The sequence below is a fragment of the Prinia subflava genome, chromosome 3 (assembly GCF_021018805.1).
Source record: "Prinia subflava isolate CZ2003 ecotype Zambia chromosome 3, Cam_Psub_1.2, whole genome shotgun sequence".
NCBI lineage: Eukaryota > Metazoa > Chordata > Aves > Passeriformes > Cisticolidae > Prinia > Prinia subflava.
Window position 1 is genome coordinate 1,856,499 of NC_086249.1, and position 24,481 is coordinate 1,880,979.

Sequence of the window (24,481 nt, forward strand, 5' to 3'; positions counted from 1 at the left end):
GCTGCCCGGCTCTGGTGCAGGGTGCAAAGCTCGCACTGACTGTGTGTGTGTCCTCATCAAGCATGTTCAAGCCTTGCCTTCAAGGCCACCTGCGTTTGCCCGGTTCTGCAGTGCTGGGCCGTGCAGTATCCCCTGCTCAGCCCCTGCTGCTGCTCTGGGGCCAGGCTCTCCTTTCACAGCCTGCTCTCTGTCCAAGATGCCGCCTCCGCTGCTCTCTGCTCCGTTCGCCCTCAGGCTCGGCAGCGCTGGAGCTGCGGTGGTTCGTGTCAGAGCCCTCGCTCTTGACTGGGGCTGCGGCTGGGGACCACAGTGCTGCCACCCAGGCCATAGTGCCGCGCTCCGCGCCACCCTCCCCACATCCTGCCTTCTTAGGCTTCACCAGCGGTGGCTCAAAAATTACACGGACGATGGTATTGTTTTGGCTGGGTTTTGCGTCCCTTTTCCCTGCCCCTTCTCGGCGCGGATGCTGCGGCAGCGGCCGGGGCCGGAGCCGCTCTCGGGGCGGGGCGGGGCGGGAGGAGGCGCGGCGGCCGCCGCTGTGTGTGGGGCGGGCAGGAGGGCGGGGCGGCGGGAGCCGGGCGTTTACAGCGAGCGCCTCCGGGCCGGGGGCGAGGCCGCCGCCTGGCCCGGGGGAGCGCCGGGGGCTGCGGTGAGGGGGCGCGGGCGGCGCGGCCTGCGCGGCTCGCCCGGGGAGCGGGGGGAGAGCCTGGCGGGGCAGCCGGGGCGGGGCGGGCCCGCGGCCGCTGAGGGAGGCCCGGGGCGGGTGCGAGGTCCCGGGGTTGGCGGGTGCCCGGTCCCGGGGTTGGCGGGTGCCCTGCGCGGATGCCCCGTGCCCGCGGCCCGGTCCGCCCGCCCGCAGGGCCGCGCTGCCCGCGCCGCTCGGGGCTCGGCGAGGCGGCGGCTGAAGGGGCTTCCTGCCGGCCCGGGGGCTGCCTTGTGCCGCTCCCCGGGGATGCTGCAGCTGCCGTGTGCCGCTCCCCGGGGTCGCCCATCCCGCGGCACCCCAGAAAGTACCTTTGAGGCAATAAACCGGAGCTGTGCGGTTCGCACTGCCGGCAGCGGCGCTTCCTGCTCGCTGCCCCGTCCCTGGCTGTGGGTGCGTGTCCGGTGCCGGGTGCTGCGGCGCTGCCCCCGGAGCGGCGGCGGGCTGGGGCCGCCGGCTCCCCGCGCCTGGGGACCGGGGCGGGATCTGCGCAAAACAGCAGCAAATCGGGGTTCTGTGCTGGCAGCCGCGCCAGCATCGAGCCTCCAGCTCCTGTGTGCCCTAGGGACACGGTTCGGGCATCGCCAGAGGCAGCGGCTCCTCTGCGCCTTTGCGATTTGCGTGGTGGCATTTGGAGAGGTTGCACTCGTGCCTGCTTTTGTAACGCCGCTGGCATAGGGTGCTGTGGGGATACGGACCTGACAGTAATTGACAACTTGTAAAAATCCCAAAGCAGCAATCCTGGACTGGAGCATGAGACATAATTTAATGACGTATTCATAAGAATGTCATTAAATCGGTTTTTGTGTTTAACATCAGGTAAAATGGGGCGTGTGGTAACATGGAACAAATTGAGAGAAGTAATACTTAACAATGAATAGCATAGGAAATGTAATGGCATAGCATTGAAGTTTAAAAGAATCACATACTTCAACAAAATCCTTGGATCATTGTAGAAACTGAAGTGATTTTACAGGTAAAAAGTCGTAATGCCACTTCATTTTGTGCCACTATAAGCAAACCACCAATGTATGAATTTTATTCAAAAATGCGTGTGTCTATTTCTATAAATATATTTATTTTTTAATGTATTGTTTCGCAAGGTTATCTGGCCTTTTGTGTGGACGACTTCAGAGAACAGTTCAGGAGTAGGGTAAGAACCAAAGGTTTTTTTGGTGTACTTCTGGGCTTCCTTTAACAAAAAATTAACAACATCAATTGTTCATCAGTTGTGATGAAACTGGCAGTCTATTAAGCCTTTAGCATGAAGAAAGTGCTAAACCTGTACAATTACATGTTTTAGGGCATTTGACGTCTACAGAATATGGAAAAATTTGAATAAAAAAACACAGAACAGCGTTTGTGGTCTTTTTTAGGCATCTGAAATGACAGTCTGTTAATTTTCAGTGTCTTGTGCTTTTCGGTGATGTGGAAAGAATTCTCAGCAACAGAACTGAAAATTCTGGTTTTGTGTAATGTATTTGGTTTTCTTCCTCAAATGGTCATATATGGCCTTAAATTAGCATTTTCATCTATTTATTTGCAATTTACAACCCAAACTACTGTTTTATGCAAATTTCATATTACTGCAGAGCTGTTCCAACGAAGCCGCATTTTTGTAAATTTTGATACTTTCACTTTAATGGATGTCTTGCTCTTTCAATGCTTGTACATTGGTCAGAAATACAATCTCTAATTCTCAGCAAAGCATTTGAAGTTATAATCCCTATAATCCTTGTAATTTGATGTATGGTCTATTTTGAGGCTGTCCTGGTTATATCAGTAATGTATTTTAATTTTCTAGCCTGTGTTCATTTGATTAGATAATTTTTTAATCTTGATGTTTAATGTATGTTTCACTTAAACTTACACAGCATTTGTTATATAGTCTTAAAACTATAGGTAGTATGTATTTATATTATCCTAATTGTATAAATTCTCAGTTATACCACTAATGGAAAGTTACACAAAGTTTATATAATCATTTGATTATGTTGTTGCAGTTGGTACATGGTTGTATGAGTAATGCTGCTTTGAGAATATTGGGTTTGGAGAGATTGGTGTCTTTTGACTGTCTCTCCTTGCCATCTGTTTTCTGTTTCCAAGTTTAGAGCTTCTGCAAGAACAGTACCCTTTTTGCTTGCAAAAAAGGCTGCATCAAAATTGTCCTTCTCAGAAAGGAAGGAAGGTTTAAGAGTCATTCTGAACAAGCATTGAGACCTTTATCAGTGGCTGTTGAGTCTATGATTTTATAGCAGATCAGCCATCAAGCAACCTTAAAGGAACAATATTTTATGAAAGTTTATGAAAAACAGTGCTATTATTAGATATAAAGAACCAGAAATGCCAAATCCCAGCACACTGTATTCTTTTCGGAAGTTTATTTTTTTTTTTATTTTTAGAGCTGCATATGAGTACCTGAGCTAAAAGGAATGATAAAAAAGCAGAACAGGGAAGATGGAATGTTACTGATGATGCGGGAAGTTAAATTGTAGTGCTTTCATCTCTCTTAGGTATCTCCTCTTCAGTGCTACAGTTGATTTATTTTTCCCCTCTTCCCAAGCAGAAAACTGGAGGAAGTAGGTTTTACCTTGCTTATCCAAATTTGTTTCAGACATCAGTGTTTAATAAGAACTTACTGGAATGTGTAAACAGGTGAATGAGACATGTCTAAATCCACAAGTTTCTGTTTTGGTCTGGTAATATCTGGATGGTGGTGGTGTGTCCTAACAGATAAATGGGGTGATGGTTATTTGTTTTGTTCTTTTTGATTGCCAAATCTTGTGCTCTTCTTTTGCCTTTTTTTGGTATGAATTACAGGTTAGACCAGCTTTATGATAAAAAGCTTTAGCACATCCAGGAGAATTATGTAACGTGATAGATAATGCTGTTCAGATTAGTTCCACAAGAAGAAACCTGTGTTGACCATTCTATTGTACTAGTTATTGCCCCACCATTTGTAAGCTTTCAGTGTAAAACTTGACTTTAGTTCTAGTAACATTCTGGAGCTTAATACAGTTTTTGTAAATGCACTTGCAGGAATGAAGTGGAAGTCAACTGAATTCCCTCGTGCTGTGCTGGGACGAAATGCCATTCGTGTTTGTGGTGAACAGAGGTCACGGCGATGCCTAACATGGGAGGGAAGGACACGAGGGGACCATGTGGCCTGACTCGTTCAGACTGCAGCTCTTCTGCCTCCTCATGGCAGTGCTGGCTGTTGTGGTGCTGGTCCACAATTTTTTTCAGCTAGAGGTAGGTGGAGCCTGTTTCTTCTCTGAGATGGCTTGAGCAACATTATTGACTTTCAAGTGTAAGGTTAGAATTGTCTGACCTTATATTATATTTAGCTATAAGTTGGAATCACAGAAAATTCTGTGGTTTCTGGAAAATTCTGCATGTCTGGAGGTATTTAATCCAGCATCCTCCTCAAAAGCCTGGCATCAGAGTTAGTTTGGATTGCAACAGGGTATTTTGATGTTTGACAGTCCTAAAGGACACTCATATTTCACAACCTACCTAGGCAGCCTGTTGCAATGCTGCATTTCTCTTAGAGGGAAGGATGTTTGCCTGATCTGCAACAGGAAATTGCTTCTTACCCTGTTAGAATGTACTTTTACTCCAGTTCCTCTTTGACTGCCCTGTAGGTAGTGAAAGACTGCAATTAAATCCTCTTTTGGTCTTCTCCAGATTTAAAAAAAGATGCTTTGGTTACCTTAGTGTCATTTCAGTTCCCTAATCATGTTAGGGGTTCTTAGCTGATCTTGCCAACTTTACTCTGGTGTGGGTTGTCCAAAAACCAGACAGTGTTCTAGGTATGCCTTCACCGTGGACAAGTTGAGGAGAACTATAACTTTGCTCCATCAGCTGGTTAGGATATTGTTAATTCCTTGCCACAATGCTGTGCTGCTGACACGTGGTGAGTTTTTGTCTCCTGGAATCCCTAGGTCTTTTCCTGCAGAGCTGTTACTAGCTTGTTCATCTCAGGCCTGTACTGATGCAGTTTTTATTTGCCTTTCCCTTTTTCCCTCTGCTGGGTCTGCCTTGCTTATTCCTTCATTTTACTTATCACTTCAGTGCAGAGGTATTTTCAGACTGCTTAGTCAGTAACCCCAATTAAAGTCCAGGCTGATGAGGATGTGTGAGGCAGCCCTGGAGGCTGGCCCTGCCCGCTGGCTGCCTGCCTGGGCAGGCATTGCAGTGCTGTGTTTGGTGGGTGAGCATTGTAGTGCTTAGCCTGCACCTCGTTAAGTTGTGCCTGTCCTTTGTGCATGCCAGCCAGTCAGGAATTGCTTTATCTTCCTTCCTTCTGGCTAGTGAGGCCCAAGTGAAATGATCCAAAGGAGGGGCTGTAAAACCCCCTCACCCCCACAAAATACAATCACAAGAGGATCACGTAAGGGTAAGGAAGATGTTTGAGAAGTCTGAAATCAAAAGTGACTCAGGATCAATAACTGAAGAATGAGCATTTGTTGCATATTCCAGAACTAGTGGACACATTAAATAAAAACTGCAGATGCTGATTTTAAAAGAACAGGGATATTTTTTATGGATTGCAGCAAAGCTGCAGAAGCCCTTGCAGTAAGTCTTTGTAGTTACTAAATGCATGTATTCAAAAAATCTGGGTGAATGCACAGAAGAAAAACCCATTAGGGAGTACTAGATCTTAAAGATGTTTACCCTAGTGTTTAAGAAATCTAAACCATAAAGTACTAGAAAGTGTGTTAAGTCTGCAGGAGGAAATGGCACAACACGTTTGGTCTGTTTTCTTTTCCCACATACCTGCGGTTGGAAACTATTTGCAATCAAAATACTGTGTTCGATGACTTTTGGTTCAAGTTAGCATGATCCATTTTGTTCATAAGAGGTAGCTTTTGTTCTCTCTTTCACTGAATCACAGAATTACTAGGTTGGAAGAGACCTTCAAGATCATCGAGTCCAACCCATGCCCTAACACCTCAACTAAACCATGGGTTTTGACCTTGCATGTTGCCTGAGGAATGTTGATATTTAGAATCTTAAACTGGTTTCTTTCTATTTTAAAATTACATTTCTTAGAGAAAAGGGCAGTGCTTTGAGAGTGAAATGGAAAATACAGGTTGGGTGTTCACTGTGCTTTTTCTCACCACGGTCCATGATAAGTGTCCTTGTGGCTTTGTTGCCCTTTACATATCTGCTATTCTAAACTCAATATTGTGTTGATGGTGAATCTTTACACTGTAACATGCAACTTTAATCCCTTCTGTTGTCGTGACTTTTCTGAATGACCTGCTCCTGTATTTGTCTCGGCTCAGTTTTCCAGGCAGTCTAATATAGACATCTATGCTGATTCTTTTCAATCAGAGATCAAAGTCAGAAAAAATATCTTATTTTTCTGGCTTTCACAGAATATCTGTAACCAAATCTGTTCAGGCTCTGGACAGTACTGTTGGTTACTGTTGAGAATGTTACAAATACATCAGACATACATCTCATCCCAAATCATCCAACCTAGCTGGCTAAAGCTCCAGATCTAAGGCAATTGTCAGCTAGTCTCCCTTCTTTTTTGCTTTAGGTTTTTATGCTTTTTCATGTTAGGATGTTTCCTCTTCATTTCTGAAACTACTAGTGACTAGCTCTCCTAGTAGTCATAGCCATGTCAGAATTTTACTTTCCTTATGTTGTGTTTTGAAAAAACCCAAAAAACAACCAAGCTGTCCACAAAACGTTTGGTAGCCAGCTTATTATTTACTTTGCTTTTTATTACGGAGTAACTATTCCCTTGAGGTCACGTAGTTGATCATATAGTACCAGAAGAAACGTGGTTTGATTTTATTATATTTTTTTTCTGTGAATATAGCCAGACAGATAAAATGTTCAGTATTTTTTGTGAAGTATCAGGACATTGCCCAAAGATTATGCTTTCAGGATGCAGGAGGATTTTTTTGTATTTGTACCAGTGGCCTTTAGAGTGACAGGACCACTTCAGGATTGGTTGTGAGCACTATTTTATTTAAAAGCAACTTAAAGAGAGAGTGTATGGGGAGAAGGGAAGTTTGATGCCAGGACAACATATGAAATCAGACAGCTGAAACTGAGCAAAAGAACTGTGTAACAAAGTTTTAAATGCTTGCTGCTAAATTGCAGGTGCCTACAAAAGATAACTTTATCTTACTCCAATTATTTCTGGAACATTTGACTGTCAAGTGATGGCTTTTGAGGATTGGCTTTGACACTTAGAGTAGTTTATCAGCCACTCAAACTGCTGTGAGATGGTAATGATAGAGAACTGATTTCATATCTGTCATAGACAACAAATAGAGTACCTGGAGTGTAAAATTACTGAAAATAAGGTGACTGACCTTTCAGGAATTGGCATTTGTTCAGATTCAGACGTTGTCTCCTGAAACTTCTGTTTTCCCACTGTTCCTGTTGCCTGGGAATCTCCTGTGTTGTTTCCTGCTCTAGTGACAGGGACCTAGGCAGGTTTGCAGCAGCTGTTTGGGATGTACCAGGCCAAGGCAGGAGTTAACAGCTTGTGGAAGATACTGAGCTTTGAGATGGAGTTCCACCTGTTCAGCAGCAATGGAAATACTCAATGTTTTCACCAGCCACCTCCATTGTGCTGTTTACCTGGGGACAGGTGGTCATTGCAGATCTTCCCAAGTACTCTGTGACCCTTCTAGAAAATCTTTGAGAGCATTATTGCCTGGGCTAATCTGTATGTTGTATCTAATTTTTGCTTAGTTGGTGGTGAGAATGCCAAAAGCTGAAGAGATGAGCTGAAACTTCCATTAGTTCTCAAAAAAATACAGCTTCCTTTTTCCTTTTTCTGACATCTCTAATGCAGGAACTGCTAGTGGATTTATTTGTGCTTAACTGACATGTAATCTGTCTTGTCCTGTCTGTGTTACTTGGCAGATAGCCATTAAATTACTTTGTGGTCACATATGGGTTCTGGTTAGCTTCAAAATGCAGTAAATTAGAAAAAACAAAAACAAAACCAAAAAACAAGCAAACAAAACAACAAAAAAACAAAGCAAAAAAGCAAACAAAGTCCTCCCACACAAACAAAAAACCCTCAAACCCAACAAACCAAGCCCCTTGGGAATTGCATTTAAAATACATTGCACCTTGAATGGAGTGTACATGGAAATAAGCAAAGCAGGAGTTATCCAACAGGGAGCCTGTAATGAACACTAAAAGAATCCGTGTCATAAAGGAAGAGCACTCTTGAGATAGCCTCTTTATCTGTTTTTCATAAAGGAATTGTATTTAGTTTTGGCTACTAACTACAGTAGAAAGCCTTCAGCTCAGTGTCAGTATGTCAGCACAGTGTCAGTATGACAACACAGAGGAGCCATAGAGATTTGGAAATGCCAAGAGGGGTAAAAATGGAGTGGGGACAAACTAAGCTAATTATTTACCTCAGGGCAGGCCTTGTATATCCCTAGGGACAGAAGGACTTAAGTGCTTGTTTGGAGCTGAGCCTGGAAACACTTAAGAAAGGAAGATGGTTTGGAAAGCTTTTCTATTCCAGTCAAGGATCTTTGGTGCATTAATTGACTCTGAAGCTTTTTCTGCCTCTACTGGCAAAGAGAATCTCTGCAGTATTTTCTCCAGTGTGTAGTATACATGGTGTAGCTTATTTCCACACATAAGGTTATAATTCTGCAACAATACATGGTCCTATTTGGGCTTGAAAGAGGGCTGCAAGGATCAACAAGGATGCTGGAGAAAGAATGGTCCTTCAGCATGTTGAAATGGTCCTTCTGCTTTTACCTTCATGAAGCTCCTCCCTCAGGCCCTTTGAAGATAGGCTGAGGAAATATTTGTGGTATGATCTATTCTGCATAGTGGGACATAACCTGGAGATGGATTATTTAGCAGGATTGGTTGTGAGCACTATTTTATTTAAAAGCACCTTGAAGAGAGAGTGTATGGGGAGAAGGGAAGTTTCATGCCAGGACAGCATATGAAATTAGACTTGTATGCAGCTGAGAACAAGGACAAGCATTGTCACTTCGATATCTCCAGGTTATATCCCACTAAGCAGAATAGATCATACCACAAATATTTCCTCAGTCTATTTCAAAGGGCCTGAGGGAGAAGCTCCATAAAGGTAAAAGCAGAGCTTCTTCAACATCCTGAAGGACCATTAATTATTTATTATTTAGCACTGCTCTGCTAAAAATCTGTGTAGGTGGACTGATTTGGAGACATCAAACCATGTTCTGTTTTCTGAATGAGTTTGTTGGCTTGGTTGTTCTCTGCATCCTTTCCCACTGAAAGATGGGATACTGATAGGTGTGCCCCTGGAGAGACTTCAGAAAGCCTAACTAGGCCAGAAATGGCATCTTCCACATCTCTGACAGAAAGACTGGGTGAAAAACCCTGAGGAAATTTATAGAAGATTAAAAATAGAGATACATCAGCTTTTAAGCTGTCTTAGATCAACATCTCTTCTTAATTCTAAAGGATTTGTTTTTCCCATGTCCCCCAACCAACCGCTGAAGAGCCAACTGAAAACCAGAAACTTTCTCTTGGGAACTTACACTGCAAACAAAAATTAATCGTACACACATATTCTCCCTTTCCACCCCTTGTTAGGGAAATGCGTATTTCTGCTGAGACATCGTTACTGGCTTATTGGATGCCTCAAAATATAGAGCTAACTTTTAAAAATATTTCCATGCAGTATTTTCTGTGTTTTTTATATATATATATATATATATATATGTATGTGTATATGTATATGTATATGTATTTATGCATGAACAAGTGAAGAGAAGGAGTTGTGAAGTTATCCAAAAATAGAAACTTGGCTTAATTCAAGAATGCATTAGGCAAGGTTTAAAGTAGAACCGTGCCTGAATTCACTCTCAGCTTTGGCTGAAATTCACTGAACTAATAAAAGTAATGTGCAGCATACATCTGCAGCTTGGCTTGCTGTGGTGGAAAACAAAAATAATTATGAATTATCTCAGATGGCCTTCAGGGAACATTTATTAAATCCTGGGTGGGAATATAAAACAGAAGCTAAAGCTTCTATTGTGATGTTAACATCTGGTGTGTAGATGAGTATGTGTTAAATTGTTTTAGAGCTACATTGTAGCAATTTACAGGTTCAGGTTTTACAGTTAAAGTGGATATGGAACAAAGAAGATTTTGTGTATCCATCCTACATCCTCATGTGATCAAAACCAACTTATGTCACAGACTTCAAAAGCCTATGTGTTTCTATTGCTTGTTAGGTTTACCTTCCTTCTAAAAAAAATGTTGAATCTCAGTGTGGTTCAAATGATTTTAAGACACTACTGATATTTCCATGGCCTAAGAAAGGTTTATGACAATGGATAAAGCTTTAATATGAGTGCTGTGACTTTTAGTACATTACTGAGCAGTTAGTTATGGAGGAAGTAAATGGAATTGGTATTGGTAAGTACAATGATACTTTTAAAGATTTCAAATAATGTAGTTTGAATTTTTAGCAATCTTTCAAATCTAAATTAGCATATCATCTGATGCCATGTGAATGGTACACTGTATAATTTTAGTCTTTGCTTGAAAAACTATTTTCCTTCTTTATGAAATATAACTATGGATAAGTTCTATATATACCTGGTAATTAATTGCTCATTAACTGCTGATTTTGTGTGTATTTGAAAGATATTTTTGGATTTGCTAGTTAGAAGTCTCATGGGTACCTCTGGAGTCTTAGACTGCTATTTTTAAAATTTTCCTAACGCTAACCTGCAAAATTATGTGATATCATAAGGAAGAAGGTATCTGCAGTCATTTGAATGAAAATACAGTTTTGGACACTGATATTTTCAACTAAAGACAGTTTTTTCAATTGCAGCAGAAGCCCCCTCTCTTAGTCTAGTCTTGTATTTAACCGTTTTAATTTTTAAACTCTTGCGTGGATTTGGGAATTCTTTGCTTGCTGTTTCATTTGGTGCTGGAAGCAGCTGTATATAGATTTTAAAATCTTATAAATAAACAAGCAGGTTCTCTGCCTGTTTAGTCCTGGCTTGTCCTGCACTATTCTACTTGCCAACTGGCTGGTGAATTCATTGCCCCAGAAGGATCTGGGCTTTTGTTCTTTTATTTCTTTCAATGTGCACATTACAGGGAGACATGCATTTCAGATAATTAGCCAAGAAGTGATGTGAGTGTGACCAGATAAATGACTGCAGCTGCTCCTTGCAGCAGACTTCTCTGGAAGGTGTGTGCAGGGGGTGCATCAGCTTAACCTGCAGTGTAACATCTCAGAAAACCCTATTTCCTTGTACTGCATGGGGCAGCTATTAGACCTCATGGTGCTCCAAGACTAAAATGTTACTGCAGAAGAAGAGAAAACATGAGTTATAATTTAATCATCCAACCTTTTGTCATTTTTTTCACATTGCTGATATTTAGAGAATATTCTGGTAGCTGAAACACTGCCGTACATTGGATGTGATCTCTTTAAATGCTTGTTTGCTAAAGCAGGGTAGCCACAGGTTGCCCACCTGTCTCCTTAGAAATCCTGTGGTCAAAGTAATAGATTTGGGTCTTCTAGTGAAGTTGCTTTATTTTGGTCAGCTTCAAAGCTCTGTAAAGCAAAGCCCAATTCTTGGGTTCATTTCTTGACAAAGCCTCCATTATTCACAGTGTTTGATTTCATAGCACAGCTTCAGGTAATCTTTTTCTCCCCAGCACCTGGATGATGACACAGTTTCAGGATTGAACTGGATAACAGAAAACAACGTCCAGCATTCTCTGCCACAGACAGCCAAAACTACCAGGAAGCCTTACTGCGGGTACACGCAGCAGAGCTTGTCCAAAAGGGAACAAGCAGAGCAGGAGTCGTTGCTTGCTGCAATCCAGTGGCCAAAGCCCCCTGATGGCAAAATCGCCTTTGCACAGAGCACTGATCCCACACAGAGCGACTTTGTGATTGTGAAACCCGGCAGGTTCTTCAAGGTGGGTGATCAGTTAGAGGTACTCGTTCAGATGAGGGATTTCCAAGGAAAACCCAAGCAGTATGGTGGAGACTATTTACAGGCACGAATCCACTCTCCTGAGCTGAAAGCTGGAGCAGCAGGAAGGATTGTAGATTGCCATAATGGCCTTTACAAAGTCTTCTTTACCTTGCTTTGGCCGGGAGAGGTCAAGGTTTCTGTGTCACTTGTCCATCCGAGTGAAGCAATCCAAGTCCTCGTGCGTTTGCGAGAGGAAAGGCCAGACAGAGTCTATTTCAAAAGCTCATTCAAGTCTGGGAGGTATTCAGAAACTACAGAGTGCAACGTTTGCTTGCCTGGAGGTCTCCCAGTCTGTAACTTCACAGATCTCTACACGGGTGAGCCATGGTTCTGTTACAAGCCTCGAAAATTGTCCTGTGCCAGCCGAATCAGCCATGCCAAAGGCGGATACCTGAAAGGTCTTCTGACACAGGAGGAAAGCCTCTTTTTCCAAAGGTTTGTATGTGGTTGAATTTATATATATTCAGTCAAATTGTTTTGTTTGGGTTTTTTTTTATACAAACTTTAGCCTATTGCTTAACTATGACATATTGCCTTAGAGGAGGAGTGTATCTGCAGGACCAAGTGTTTGGTGTTAGTTGTTGAATAGTCTGTTCCCCTCCATTCAGCTGTGCAAGAATCTCAGCAATCTTAAAGAAACTTGGCATGTAGTTCTCTTTTTGTGCTTCTCTTTCTGTGCTACTGAATTTCACAAGAGCATGCTGTCTAAATCTGGTAGTGGTTTGGGGACTGTTTCCTTGCTTTCTATTTTCATACCTACACTTGCAATATCAATGCTTTGAGAAGTATTTTTGGCCAAATCTAAACTATCTAAAAAAGGTTTTAGGCTTATTTTTACAAAAATTACCAATTGCTTTTGTCCTCATCAAAAAATACCTTAAATGTGTTCCTTGTTGCTCAATACGACTTTCAAATCTTAGAAGCACTTTTCATAGAGAAAACACCTGGTAGAACAAATCGCTGGGCAATACTCGTGCAAGTGGAAATGATCTGTGCATGTTATTTCAACTGTCAAACTAAATTAGTTTCACACTCACATTTTATTTCTTCATTCAGCATTAAAAAAAAAAAAACACACCATCTCTTAGTGCCTGGGTACACGTGACGGAACTGCTTCTGAATTTACAGAATTAGAATTACACAACTGAATTTAGATAAAGTTAGTTACTGTGTGGTGTCAGAGTTGTAGTGGTAGGCTAATGCCTTGCTCTTCAACAAAGATGTTGTGGGAAAGTCTTCTGGCACTGTGTTGAGGCCTAAATTGGGAAAGATTTTAGAGCAGCAGCTCCAAATAGTTTAATTGAGGAAAGTATGTGTGCATGTTCATAACCAAGACCAGAAATAAATAGTAAGCATCAGTGGAATTTTTTGGAGGCTCTTGCATATCAAATTTGTAAGTGGGTCTTTGGACTTTGTGCATCTCTGCCAGCCCACCTGTTAAAGATAGTTTATATTTATTGGTGATGTTTCCATATGGGAATGGGAAAGGGGTTTTTCTTGGTTTTGTGTGGATTGTTTATTTGTTTGTTTGTTTCATTCAGCTCTGAGATCATTGACCAAAGTGGCTTATAGAAATTCCAAATAATTTCTGTCTTAAATGGAGAAAAAAAATTAAATAGACAAGGATTATCTTCAAAACAGTAGCAAAAGACAGAACAAGAGCTCAATATTACTCAGCTGGGAGCTGCTGCTGTGCTCCTGTACCCTTGCAGTGGTTTGTCCCCTCATGTTCTGCAAGCTGGGGACATTTTTGGGGCAAATCCCCAAAAGCTTCTTGCAGTTGCAGGAAGTTCCAGCCTCTGACACTTTGATTGCTTTGTTGACATTTGTGTCAGTACAAGTGTGCACAAGATTTGTGTCAGTGCCATGAGATTTTGAATTCGGATTCAGAATGGATTCAGAATGAGATGATGGTCTCAAAGTAAATGCAGAATGAATTCAGTTATAGGAAGTACGGTAAATTTAGATTACAAATTCATACTACTGTGTGTTTATTTCAAGTGGAGTAAGAAAAAAGAAGAGATTAATATTTCCTTCAAGTTTCACAGTAACTTACAAATATTGCTGTGTTTTTTGTTCAAGTGATGTGAACATCAAAAGGCCAATACTCTCCAGTGGACCTGATTCAGTCATTGTAAAGCCCAAGGCATTTACAGGTAAAGTAAACTGCATAAGATTCTTGTTTGTGATTCATAGCTAAATTTATAGAAAGAGCAACAGGCATCAAATAATAATTTGTTTGGTTTTTTAGCATGGCAAAAAAATCAGTATCAGATTTCTGTTGAGACGATGAAGGCTCTTGGGTGTTAACTGTAATACAAGTTCAGAAATAATGAAAATCATTTTCTAAAATTACATACATAACTGGGATTTTTAGCAAAAAAAGAAATCAAAAGAAGAGAGAAGTTTATTCTCTTGCCAAAAATGTCATTCATTTCCCCTAGCATTTACTCACACTGTAAAATGTCTTAGAGTAACTGCTTACCAAACTCTCAATCTAATGAAAACAGCTGTCTTGTGTTTCTTAATTTCTTTCTTTGTTAAGAATGTTGTCTAGCAGATTTTGATAACTTGCATTCAAGTGTTACTGTAATTTGTGTTACCACAGGATATCAGAACCTACCATTCTTACTGTTCTGTGCCCTTTCAAAGAACAGAACAAAGACAGTCTGTACTAAAGTCAACTAAACTCAGAGGTTTTATCTCTTTCATATCCAAATTCAAGCTTTTTATGCTTCTAAAAAGTCTGCATAAAATGTGATACACAGAGAATTATTTCTTAAATGAAAACTTTCCATATTTTTTTCATAAGGTTATAGGAGACTTTTAGGATAGAGTTATTGACCTGAGCAATAAAGTCTGAACAGAAGGCAACTTACAGCATTTCTTGGTTTTAGTTTTACTGTTCACTAAAAAAATACAGTTCTGCTACTTAAAAGGCTTTCAGCATTTTACCCTCTACCTCTTTTCTTTTTCCAGATCCTTTAGGTGATGTGTTTTTGTAGCTTTTTTTATCTTGTATATTTCCTGACAGAAACTGCTGCAATTTCCAGATTTGATTGTCACCCTTCTTCCAGGAGCTATGAATGATCAAAGCCTGCCTACAATGTCCTGAGGTTTAATGCTCAGGATTAATGAATAAATAAACTGAACTCATTGGTATAATGCTCATGAATGTATGGATTTGTTAGGACTGATGGTACAGACAAACTCATTGTTCTGCTGCTGTTGCTCTTTTTGCATGTTTTCCTGTGTGGTGGTAAATGTAGATCAAGTTTTTTAAAACTTTTTTTTCTGAAATATAAGTTTTTATTTCTATCCTTGGTTTTTAACTTCAGATTGGAGCTTATATTCTCCTCTATAAAATCTCAAAGTAAGGGTCAATTCTGAATTCTGGGCCAAAAGTGGTATGATAGTATAAACAGACTTGAAATGCTGATTTACTGTGGGGCACCAAAAAGTTGTTCTAGTACCACTGATATATATATATATATATATATATATATATATAAAAGAATCTATCTAAAAGGTAATAAATTGAATTGCTCAAATCAAACAAACTCAAGTTGTGAAATCGCATTGTGAATTAGTCTTTAAGTGCATGACCATGTGAAGGCTTTTTTTTCCTTTTTATAAATATTGGGTGAGTCCACATTATTAGTTGGGGGTTTTTTCGTCTTTGTTTTTGCTGTCAGATTTAAAGAATCATCCATGGATAGAATTTTGTGATGGCTTTGTTCTATGGTAATTGTGATTATATTATTTGTGTTGTACAAACATAACAGTTGTTTGCTTATTACAGTGTCCCTGTGAGGTCTGAGGAGGTTAACATCCTCTAACCTCTAAGGTTAACATCTACTAATACAACATGCAGAGGGTACTGAATAGAAAAAGAGCAATTAAAAATGCTTATTAGGAAAGATGGTTATGGTTGGCTCTATCTGTGTTATAATGAAGCATTTATCAGAGGGTGCTTTTGGGCCCTGGAATTCCAGTGCTTGTACCTTTACATAATTTCACCAGTGCCTGGCGTGATTTTGGCCATGGCAAGGTGTGCTTTATCAGACAGCTGTAAGTTATGGCAGGGCATGGACTGTTCTTGCAGTGTGCACACAAGGGTGAATCGAAGTGTTCAGCCAGCTGGCAGTGTCTGCTCCGTGCAGCTGGTGTTTGGGCTGGGGAAGCTCTCCGTGCTTGTTCAGCTGAGGTGCTTGAATAGGCAAATGTAGGAGGCAACAAACGGCGAGGGAGGAACCTGAAACAACCTCACGGAATTCCGATGTGCCACCCTGGTTACTAAAAGAAATTATGACAATATTTGGCTGATATAACCATGAGATTGCAGTTTCTCTTCCTGTAATCTCCTGTAATCCTGATACCTTTGCTTGCAAGGTTATTGTTCAACTTCTGCAAGTTAAAAAGGCATCCTATGGAGCTGAGCTTCCCTGGTGTGTAGTTGCTACTCAGGGGGCTGCCTGTCCCAGGCAGTAAGTGGGGAGGGGGGCTAGATAGCAGAGAGGAAGTACGAAATCCATGGAATTAGAAATCAGACTCTCATAATTACTGTATTCAAATGGCACATACAACTTCTTTGGTCATAGCTGGAATTCTGGGTTTGGAGGCCTTATGGTTCAGCCTTCGCTCTTCTAGAGTGCCGGGATATGCGTTACTCCATAGAAGTAGTTTTTGGGGGTTCGTTGTGGTCTGTTTGGGGGTTTTGGTGGGTTTGGTTTGTGTTTTTTGGGTGTTTCTCTGAGTGTTTGCAGGCGGTCCCCGCCGAGCGGCGCTGCCGTGCGCAGGCCGGGCGCTGGAGGGCAGCAGCGCGCCGCGCACGGCGCCGGGCCGGGACCCGCTCCGGGACGGGGGCGATGCTCCGCTGCTCTCCTCCCTGCCTCCGCTGCTCTCCTCCCTGCCTGCGCTCCTCCCTGCCTCCGCTGCTCTCCTCCCTGCCTCCGCTGCTCTCCTCCCTGCCTCCGCTGCTCTCCTCCCTGCCTCCGCTGCGCTCCCCCCTGCCTGCGCTGCTCTCCTCCCTGCCTCCGCTGCTCTCCTCCCTGCCTCCGCTGCTCTCCTCCCTGCCTCCGCTGCTCTCCTCCCTGCCTCCGCTGCTCTCCTCCCTGCGTCCGCTGCGCTCCTCCCTGCCTCCGCTGCTCTCCTCCCTGCCTCCGCTGCTCTCCTCCCTGCCTCCGCTGCTCTCCTCCCTGCCTCCGCTGCTCTCCCTTCCTCCGCTGCTCTCCCTTCCTCCGCTGCTCTCCCTGCCTGCGCTCCTCCCTGCCTGCGCTGCGCTCCCTGCCTGCGCTCCTCTCTGCCTGCGCTCCTCCCTGCCTGCTCTCCTCCCTGCCTGCGCTCCGCTCCCTGCCTGCGCTCCTCTCTGCCTGCGCTCCTCTCTGCCTCCGCTGCGCTCCCTGCCTGCGCTGCTCTCCTCCCTGCCTCCGCTGCTCTCCTCCCTGCCTCCGCTGCGCTCCCCCCTGCCTCCGCTGCTCTCCTCCCTGCCTCCGCTGCGCTCCTCCCTGCCTCCGCTGCGCTCCTCCCTGCCTCCGCTGCTCTCCTCCCTGTCTCCGCTGCTCTCCTCCCTGCCTGCGCTGCGCTCCCTGCCTGCACTGCTCTCCCTGCCTGCGCTGCTCTCCCTGCCTGCGCTGCTCTCCCTGCCTGCGCTGCGCTCCCTGCCTGCGCTGCTCTCCCTGCCTGCGCTGCTCTCCCTGCCTGCGCTGCTCTCCCTGCCTGCGCTGCGCTCCCTGCCTGCGCTGCTCTCCCTGCCTGCGCTGCTCTCCCTGCCTCCGCTGCGCTCCCTGCCTCCGCTGCGCTCCCTGCCTGCGCTGCGCTCCTCCCTGCCTCCGCTGCGCTCCTCCCTGCCTCCGCTGCTCTCCTCCCTGTCTCCGCTGCTCTCCTCCCTGCCTGCGCTGCGCTCCCTGCCTGCACTGCTCTCCCTGCCTGCGCTGCTCTCCCTGCCTGCGCTGCTCTCCCTGCCTGCGCTGCTCTCCCTGCCTGCGCTGCGCTCCCTGCCTGCGCTGCGCTCCCTGCCTGCTCTCCTCCCTGCCTCCGCTGCGCTCCCTGCCTGCGCTGCGCTCCCTGCCTGCGCTGCTCTCCCTGCCTGCGCTGCTCTCCCTGCCTGCGCTGCTCTCCCTGCCTGCGCTGCGCTCCCTGCCTGCGCTGCGCTCCCTGCCTGCTCTCCTCCCTGCCTGCGCTGCGCTCCCTGCCTGCGCTGCGCTCCCTGCCTGCGCTGCGCTCCCTGCCTGCGCTGCTCTCCCTGCCTGCGCTGCGCTCCCTGCCTGCGCTGCGCTCCCTGCCTGCGCTGCTCTCCCTGCCTGCGCTGCTCTCCCTGCCTGCGCTGCGCTCCCTGCCTGCGCTGCGCTCCCTGCCTCCGCTGCTCTCCTCCCTGTCTCCGCTGCTCTCCTCCCTGCCTGCGCTGCGCTCCCTGCCTGCACTGCTCTCCCTGCCTGCGCTGCGCTCCCTGCCTGCGCTGCGCTCCTCCCTGCCTGCGCTGCGCTTCTCCCTGCCTGCGCTGCGCTCCTCCCTGCCTGCTCTCCTCCCTGCCTCCGCTGCGCTCCCTGCCTGCGCTGCGCTCCCTGCCTGCGCTGCGCTCCCTGCCTGCGCTGCTCTCCCTGCCTGCGCTGCGCTCCCTGCCTGCGCTGCGCTCCTCCCTGCCTGCGCTCCTCCCTGCCTCCGCTGCTCTCCTCCCTGTCTCCGCTGCTCTCCTCCCTGCCTGCGCTGCGCTCCCTGCCTGCACTGCTCTCCCTGCCTGCGCTGCTCTCCTCCCTGCCTGCGCTGCGCTCCTCCCTGCCTGCGCTGCGCTCCTCCCTGCCTGCGCTGTGCTCCCTGCCTGCGCTGCTCTCCTCCCTGCCTGCGCTGCGCTCCTCCCTGCCTGCGCTGCTCCCTGCCTGCGTTGCTCCCTGCCTGCGTTGCTCCCTGCCTGCGTTGCTCTCCCTGCCTCCGCTGCTCTCCCTGCCTCCGCTGCTCTCCCTGCCTCCGCTGCTCTCCCTGCCTCCGCTGCTCCCTGCCTCCGCTGCTCTCCTCCCTGCCTCCGCTGCTCTCCTCCCTGCCTCCGCTGCTCTCCTCCCTGCCTCCGCTGCTCTCCCTGCCTCCGCTGCTCTCCTCCCTGCCTGCGCTGCGCTCCCTGCCTCCGCTGCTCCCTGCCTGCGCTACACTCCTTGCCTGCGCTGCTCTCCTCCCTGCCTCCGCTGCTCTCCCTGCCGGGGTGAACACCCACCACTGAGCACCCCCAGCCAAGGGAGGAAGGTGTCAGATAGGTTTTTACGTTAGCGGCAGAGATGCCGTGTAATTTAAACCAAGCTGAACTGTGATCAGCCACCCAGCTCTTGTCAGCAGTCGCTGAGTACGTGTCCGTGAAGATTATGGAGGCTGCTTTGGTTGCATGTTAATGTCAAAGGATTTTTATCTTCCAGATTCAAGCAGTATGGACAGAGCTGAAGATCCCACAGCTTCCCCTTCTGGTTATTATTATGAAGACCAGTGGAGGTCCAGGACACACTGGATCCATAATTTTAACAAATCAGATGATATAACAGAGTGCTTACAAGGAAAAGTAATCCACTTGTTTGGAGACTCTACAATAAGGCAGTGGTTTGAATATTTGACAGCATTTGTTCCAGGTAATTTTTTGTTATTTAGCTTTGTCCTTAAGGACCTTTACAAAGCCTTATTTCTCACATCTCAGGCACAGAGGTGGTTTTACTGAGTAACAGTGACAAAACAAAGGAAGTGGAAAGACAAAACCTCATCTGAAGCCCTGGCGGACAGTCAAGTGTTTGAGCAGACACTGAAAACATGTAAGCCTTGTAAATGGAGCCACCAGGCATCTGCACAGGTGTCCTTGTAACAGGATTGCTCTGTGGCTGTGAGTTGAGGTGGCCACCCCAGGAGGCATGGCAGGAGGTCACTTGGATTGCCTGCTTAAGGCCTTGCAGCATCCCAGTCACAGGAGAGGTTTTGGAATGAAGTAGCAAATTACTTCCATTGCTGTTGATAGGTTTTGGGGCCCTCTTCCTTATTCAGGTTACTTAAATAGAAGAATTTCAGCTGACAATTAAATATTCCTGCTTCCCTTTTCCCTCAAGCGCTTCAATTGTGTTGAATACAGTCTTTGAGCTGCCTTAATTCCTTCAACTTGAAGTAATCTTTAAATTTAATGGAGTCCTAAAATTGCTAGAAGGGTTCTTGTGAACCCTGGATTCAGAGAGTAACCATGACTATTTGGAAAATGTCTTTTTTGCAAGAGAGAAGGAAATAATTTGGGAAACTTGGAAAAGGCATTGACAGCCTTACGAAATCCAAATGTGCTGTCCTGCACATTTCAACACCCATAAACTCCACACTCTGATGCTCACCTTCTGTTTAATTTTAGAGTTCTTTGAAATATGTTCAGATTTCCTTATCCGCTCCCGCTTTGCCCTGCGATCCAAGCATTCTTGTTGGCAGTTTGAAGTTCCCCTGCCGTCTTTCACTAACACTTGCTCCTGGGCTTTCAGATCTGGTGGAATTTAACCTGGGGAGCCCTAAGAACGTGGGCCCCTTCATGTCTGTGGACCTGAAGCACAACATCCTGCTGAAGTTCCGCTGCCACGGGCCGCCCATCCGCTTCTCGACGGTGTTCAGCAGCGAGCTGAGCTACATCGCCAACGAGCTCGGCCGCATCGTGGGCGGCAGGAACACCGTGGTGGCCATCACCATATGGTCCCACTTCAGCACCTTCCCCGTGGAGGTGTACATCCGCCGCCTCAGGAACATCCGCAGAGCCGTGCTGCAGCTGCTGGACCGCAGCCCCAGGACCGTCATCGTCATCAGAACCGCCAACGTTCAGGAGCTCGGGCCAGAAGTGAGCCTCTTCAACAGTGACTGGTATTCCTTCCAGCTTGATTCTGTCATGAGGAAAATGTTCTCAGGAATTGCTGTGCACTTTGTGGATGCTTGGGAGATGTCTGTGGCTCATTACTTGCCACATAACCTGCACCCTAATGAAATAATTGTTAAGAATCAAATAGATGCATTTTTATCTTATGTGTGCCCTCTGCAAACTTAGCACAAATGGGTGTCCCTATGTCGTCTTTTGCTATAGCCGAAGTACAGTTGCTCTTTTGAGCTGTGGAATGAGGCTGGATGATACGGAGAAACTCTGGGTACTGTTCTTGCATGCAGGATAAGTAGGGTGGCCTTAAGTCTGGGTAGCTGTGAAGGATGGTAAAGAGGAGTTGACTCTTCAGGCCATATCTTCCTGCAAGGTCAATTCCTTCCAGCTTATCATTCATACCTGAGATTGTTAGAGAGCGCCTTAAATTAAATTGGCAGGATTCAATAAGAAACTATTTGGGTTATTAGCTTTACTAGTTGTCTGCACTGTACGCCCTATTTAATCCATGTGACACTGATCCTGTTGCCAGGGTCGTGTTGCTCAGAACAGTGTGTGAAACACAGGAAGGATTTGGGGAGTGGTCTTTCTCTCAGCATTCCAGAGCTTAAGGGATGTCTCCTCCAATTGTGTGTCAGAGAGTGTCTGTTCTTGTTTCAAAGTCCTAATTAGAAACATGAAGGGAGTGTACCAAAGTCACAAATAAGAAAGCACAATCACGATATCTGTAGAATTAAGTCATGAAGGATTTGCTGAAATTTAATCGAGCACACTAATTAGGCACCTTTGTTGTTTACAGATGGCTGCTAAATAGCGCAAATAGCCAGTACTTTACTTTGGTTTCCTGTACTACTGAATTTCTTTTGAGCTTGGATACACTGTCTCCTTCTTGATTTATCAGTAGTAAGGATATGTGTGTTTTATGACCTCAGTAAAAGCACTGTCTCAGGCAGTTTCTGCAAGTTCAAGTTGCAGGCTCACCTACTTGAAGCTTAAAGCATTTGCTAGTGAAAGTGTTTCATTTGCCAGTGCCAGAGTTTGCATTCCCTGCGAGGTGCAGCCCTTCCCTCACGGTGCTGCAAGGCCGGGCTGCCGACAGTGCAGTCCTTCACACACCGTGTCTGGACAGGGAGGCCAAGTGACCCCAGGGCCCCTGGTGAGCTCTGGCAGTGGTGGTCAAGGCCATGCAGTGATTCCTCTTGAGGATCTGGCAGTTCTGTAATTTCTCCACGAGCTTCACTGCTGCCAGTATAGAAGGTGGAACACCCACACCCAAAAGCCAAGCGCGCCCAGGGTTGCCTTCATGTAGCTGCTCAGCAGCCTCCTGGCCTGGCATTTACTGCTGCCTTTTGATTGAGCCTGTCTACAGTTTTAACTAGAAGCACTGTGAAAACAGTTTTTATTCAATTCAGCTCCCAAATTAAACAGCAGAGAAGTGTTCCCTGCTGTCTTATTTTTGGTCCCACTAAAGCCAAAGCCAGTCTTCACTGGCTTGTGCCAAAATGAAATTGAATCTTTGTGAGCAAACTTAGAGAAGATTAGCAAGGCAAATTGGCAGGTTGCACAGAGTGAAATAATCAAAATGTCTTAATGTTAGAAAAGTTTTCCCCCTTGTTAGGTTTGCTGTTGTCCTAAGGAAGTTTGTGCTCTTATTGCCAGAGTCCTAAGAGAGCCAATGCTACCAGCTACAGCACTAGTGTTTCTTATTGTGTTCATTTTAAAGGGCAACTGAGAAGTGGTTTAAAACCAGGTATAAATGATATTAGCATGTAAAAGGCATCAGTGTTATCCATCTATAAACTTAACAGTTTAAACATGTCTGGAGGAACTGTGTACACTGAAATAGCACCTGCTCTTAGCTTTTCCAATCAGCAATTAAGAGGTCCAGCTTGCTGGTTCCCACTGACAGCTGCCTCACACAGCATCTGCCCATACTTTAGCATCAGGTAACTATTTCTTACTTCAATATGGTAATGGCAATTTATCCTCTGCTGAAAAGAGGTCACACCAATTCAGGTCTGGGAAAGTAAACTACCGCAATGGAAAATGAACTTTCATCTTCTTCAGGTGTGATTTTTAAAATAAAGACTTTCATCCTGAATAACAACTGTATCCTAATAATGCTCATGGAAATAGGACTTCAGACTTACTTTGGAGGAAACTACTTAATTTGTGGACTGACCATTAGGTTTAACTCATAAAGCCATATTGTGTCTGAAAATGTTGTGGCTGCATGTGTCTTCTCTGGGTCTTGTTGTGTTTGCTACTGCTCTTCAACAGCAGCTCTGTATCACTGTTAGCTACCAAGCACAGAGAGAGAAGAAAATATTCTTTTGAATGCTTTGACAGTTGAGGAAAAGAGAACAGGACTGCTATTAGTGGAGGTGTTTAATTGCCTTCTGGTAGAACCTCATCCTTTAGATTAATTAGAGTATTTTTTTTAGTAACAGATGAACTAACTTATTGGTAATGAACTTCAGGGAAATTGCCAGTTGATTTAGAATGAAGATCAAGATTTTAATTAATTGAACTCTGAAATAGACAGGGAAGAGAAATGAAGAAACGGAGGATTTACCCATGCTAGGAAACACTGTGCTTTTAGAAGTCATTCAGCTGATCCATGAATGATTTTTCATTTCTGTTCTCATCTTGTTGCCATTGCACCAGTTGTGTATGTACAGGATATGCAAACACAGAAGCAATAAAATATTTTTCAATCAGTTTCTTTAAGCTTCTAAATGGATTTTAATAGGGACTTAGGTTAAGATGTTGGTCATTTTTGAAGTTACTTAATGTGGCACTGGACTGCAAAGGAATTTCTCAGCATCTGTTAAGTATCTTCCTTGACACGTAAAAAATTAATTCACAAGGTTTTTCAAAGCCCTCTCTTCCTTTTCTTTCCATTTTCTTCTGTTGAAAGGAAGAAATTGTATTGATATTTTCATTCTTGTACTGATCATTTTGATTATGAATCTTTCACTTGATATTTTTTCTTTTTTAATTTCTTCATTCAAAATCCAGCTCTCTCAAATTCCAGTGAAAGAAACTACTTTTATTTTGTTTATTAGACGATTTCAGAGTAATTTATTTATACAGTAAGCAAACTCCATTTTATATGTATTAGTGTTGCACCGTAATATGTTGAGTCTTCTTTCTCATGTATCTCTTCTTAGGCTGATTTCTTCCTTCTAGAAATTTAGTAAAAATGTGAGTTGAATTGTTGATGAGAAGGGAGGAAAACAAGCAACAGTTTCCCTTTTTTCAAGTTTCCAGTTGCTTCTAATTTCATCTGCAATGCAGCACTGCTTCATGAGATTTAAATCACCATTTTTCATTGTTTTACTTGTTGGAGGTAAGCAATTAAAAAACTTTGCTTACCACAAGTGTTTGTGTAACTTTTTATGTGCTGCAGTGACAATTTCATGTATATATGGCAAAAATGAAGGCTTGAATTTGCCTTCTAGAGGGGTGGAGGACACTGGGGTTTTGCTTTGGTTTTGTTGCAGAAGTGTGGGTTAAAACATTCTTCCATTCATGACAGTTTAAGTAACAGCAAAAAACTTCAGTCTCAAATGTGTTTTTCATTTATGAAGCACTTACTCCTTAACTTCAGATCATTTCATATCTATAGACTGATGGTGGAGTATGAAATTATAAATATCATTTCATATTTCATATGGATTGTTTGGAAGGCTCTTACTCTGTGTTGGGAGCAGTGAAGAGCTCTGTATGTTGGAGAAAGAACTTGTTTTTTCTAATATATGTATGTTGTTGTAATGCTTACAATATGCAGAAGGCTCTACTGTCTTATTTCCTGATGTGATCAGAAAAAATTTAAATAGCCAAAAAGCTCAGAGAGTGAAAAATTCCTAATAAAGAGGGCAAGTTTACTTGAACCATTTAATCTGATTTAGT

At 44.5% G+C, this 24,481-nt stretch overlaps 1 protein-coding gene across 7 annotated transcripts; it reads left to right on the forward strand.

Moving 5' to 3' along the window:
* The first annotated feature begins 547 nt into the window (after positions 1 to 547).
* Positions 548 to 24,462, forward strand: NXPE3 (neurexophilin and PC-esterase domain family member 3). 7 transcript variants are annotated; one of them, XM_063393772.1, is made up of 9 exons: positions 559 to 649; positions 1,523 to 1,679; positions 1,807 to 1,856; positions 3,106 to 3,216; positions 3,743 to 3,955; positions 11,381 to 12,141; positions 13,789 to 13,862; positions 19,107 to 19,313; positions 20,190 to 24,462. In XM_063393772.1, exons 5-9 carry the CDS (start codon positions 3,863 to 3,865, stop codon positions 20,738 to 20,740), a joined length of 1,686 nt encoding a protein of 561 aa, XP_063249842.1. In that variant the 5' UTR covers positions 559 to 649; positions 1,523 to 1,679; positions 1,807 to 1,856; positions 3,106 to 3,216; positions 3,743 to 3,862; the 3' UTR covers positions 20,741 to 24,462. The 7 variants fall into 7 exon arrangements, with proteins under 7 accessions (XP_063249840.1, XP_063249845.1, XP_063249846.1 ...); XM_063393777.1 differs by lacking the exon at positions 3,106 to 3,216 and adding an exon at positions 3,217 to 3,282; XM_063393770.1 differs by lacking the exon at positions 1,523 to 1,679 and having other exon boundaries at positions 548 to 649.
* Positions 24,463 to 24,481: the final 19 nt, after the last annotated feature.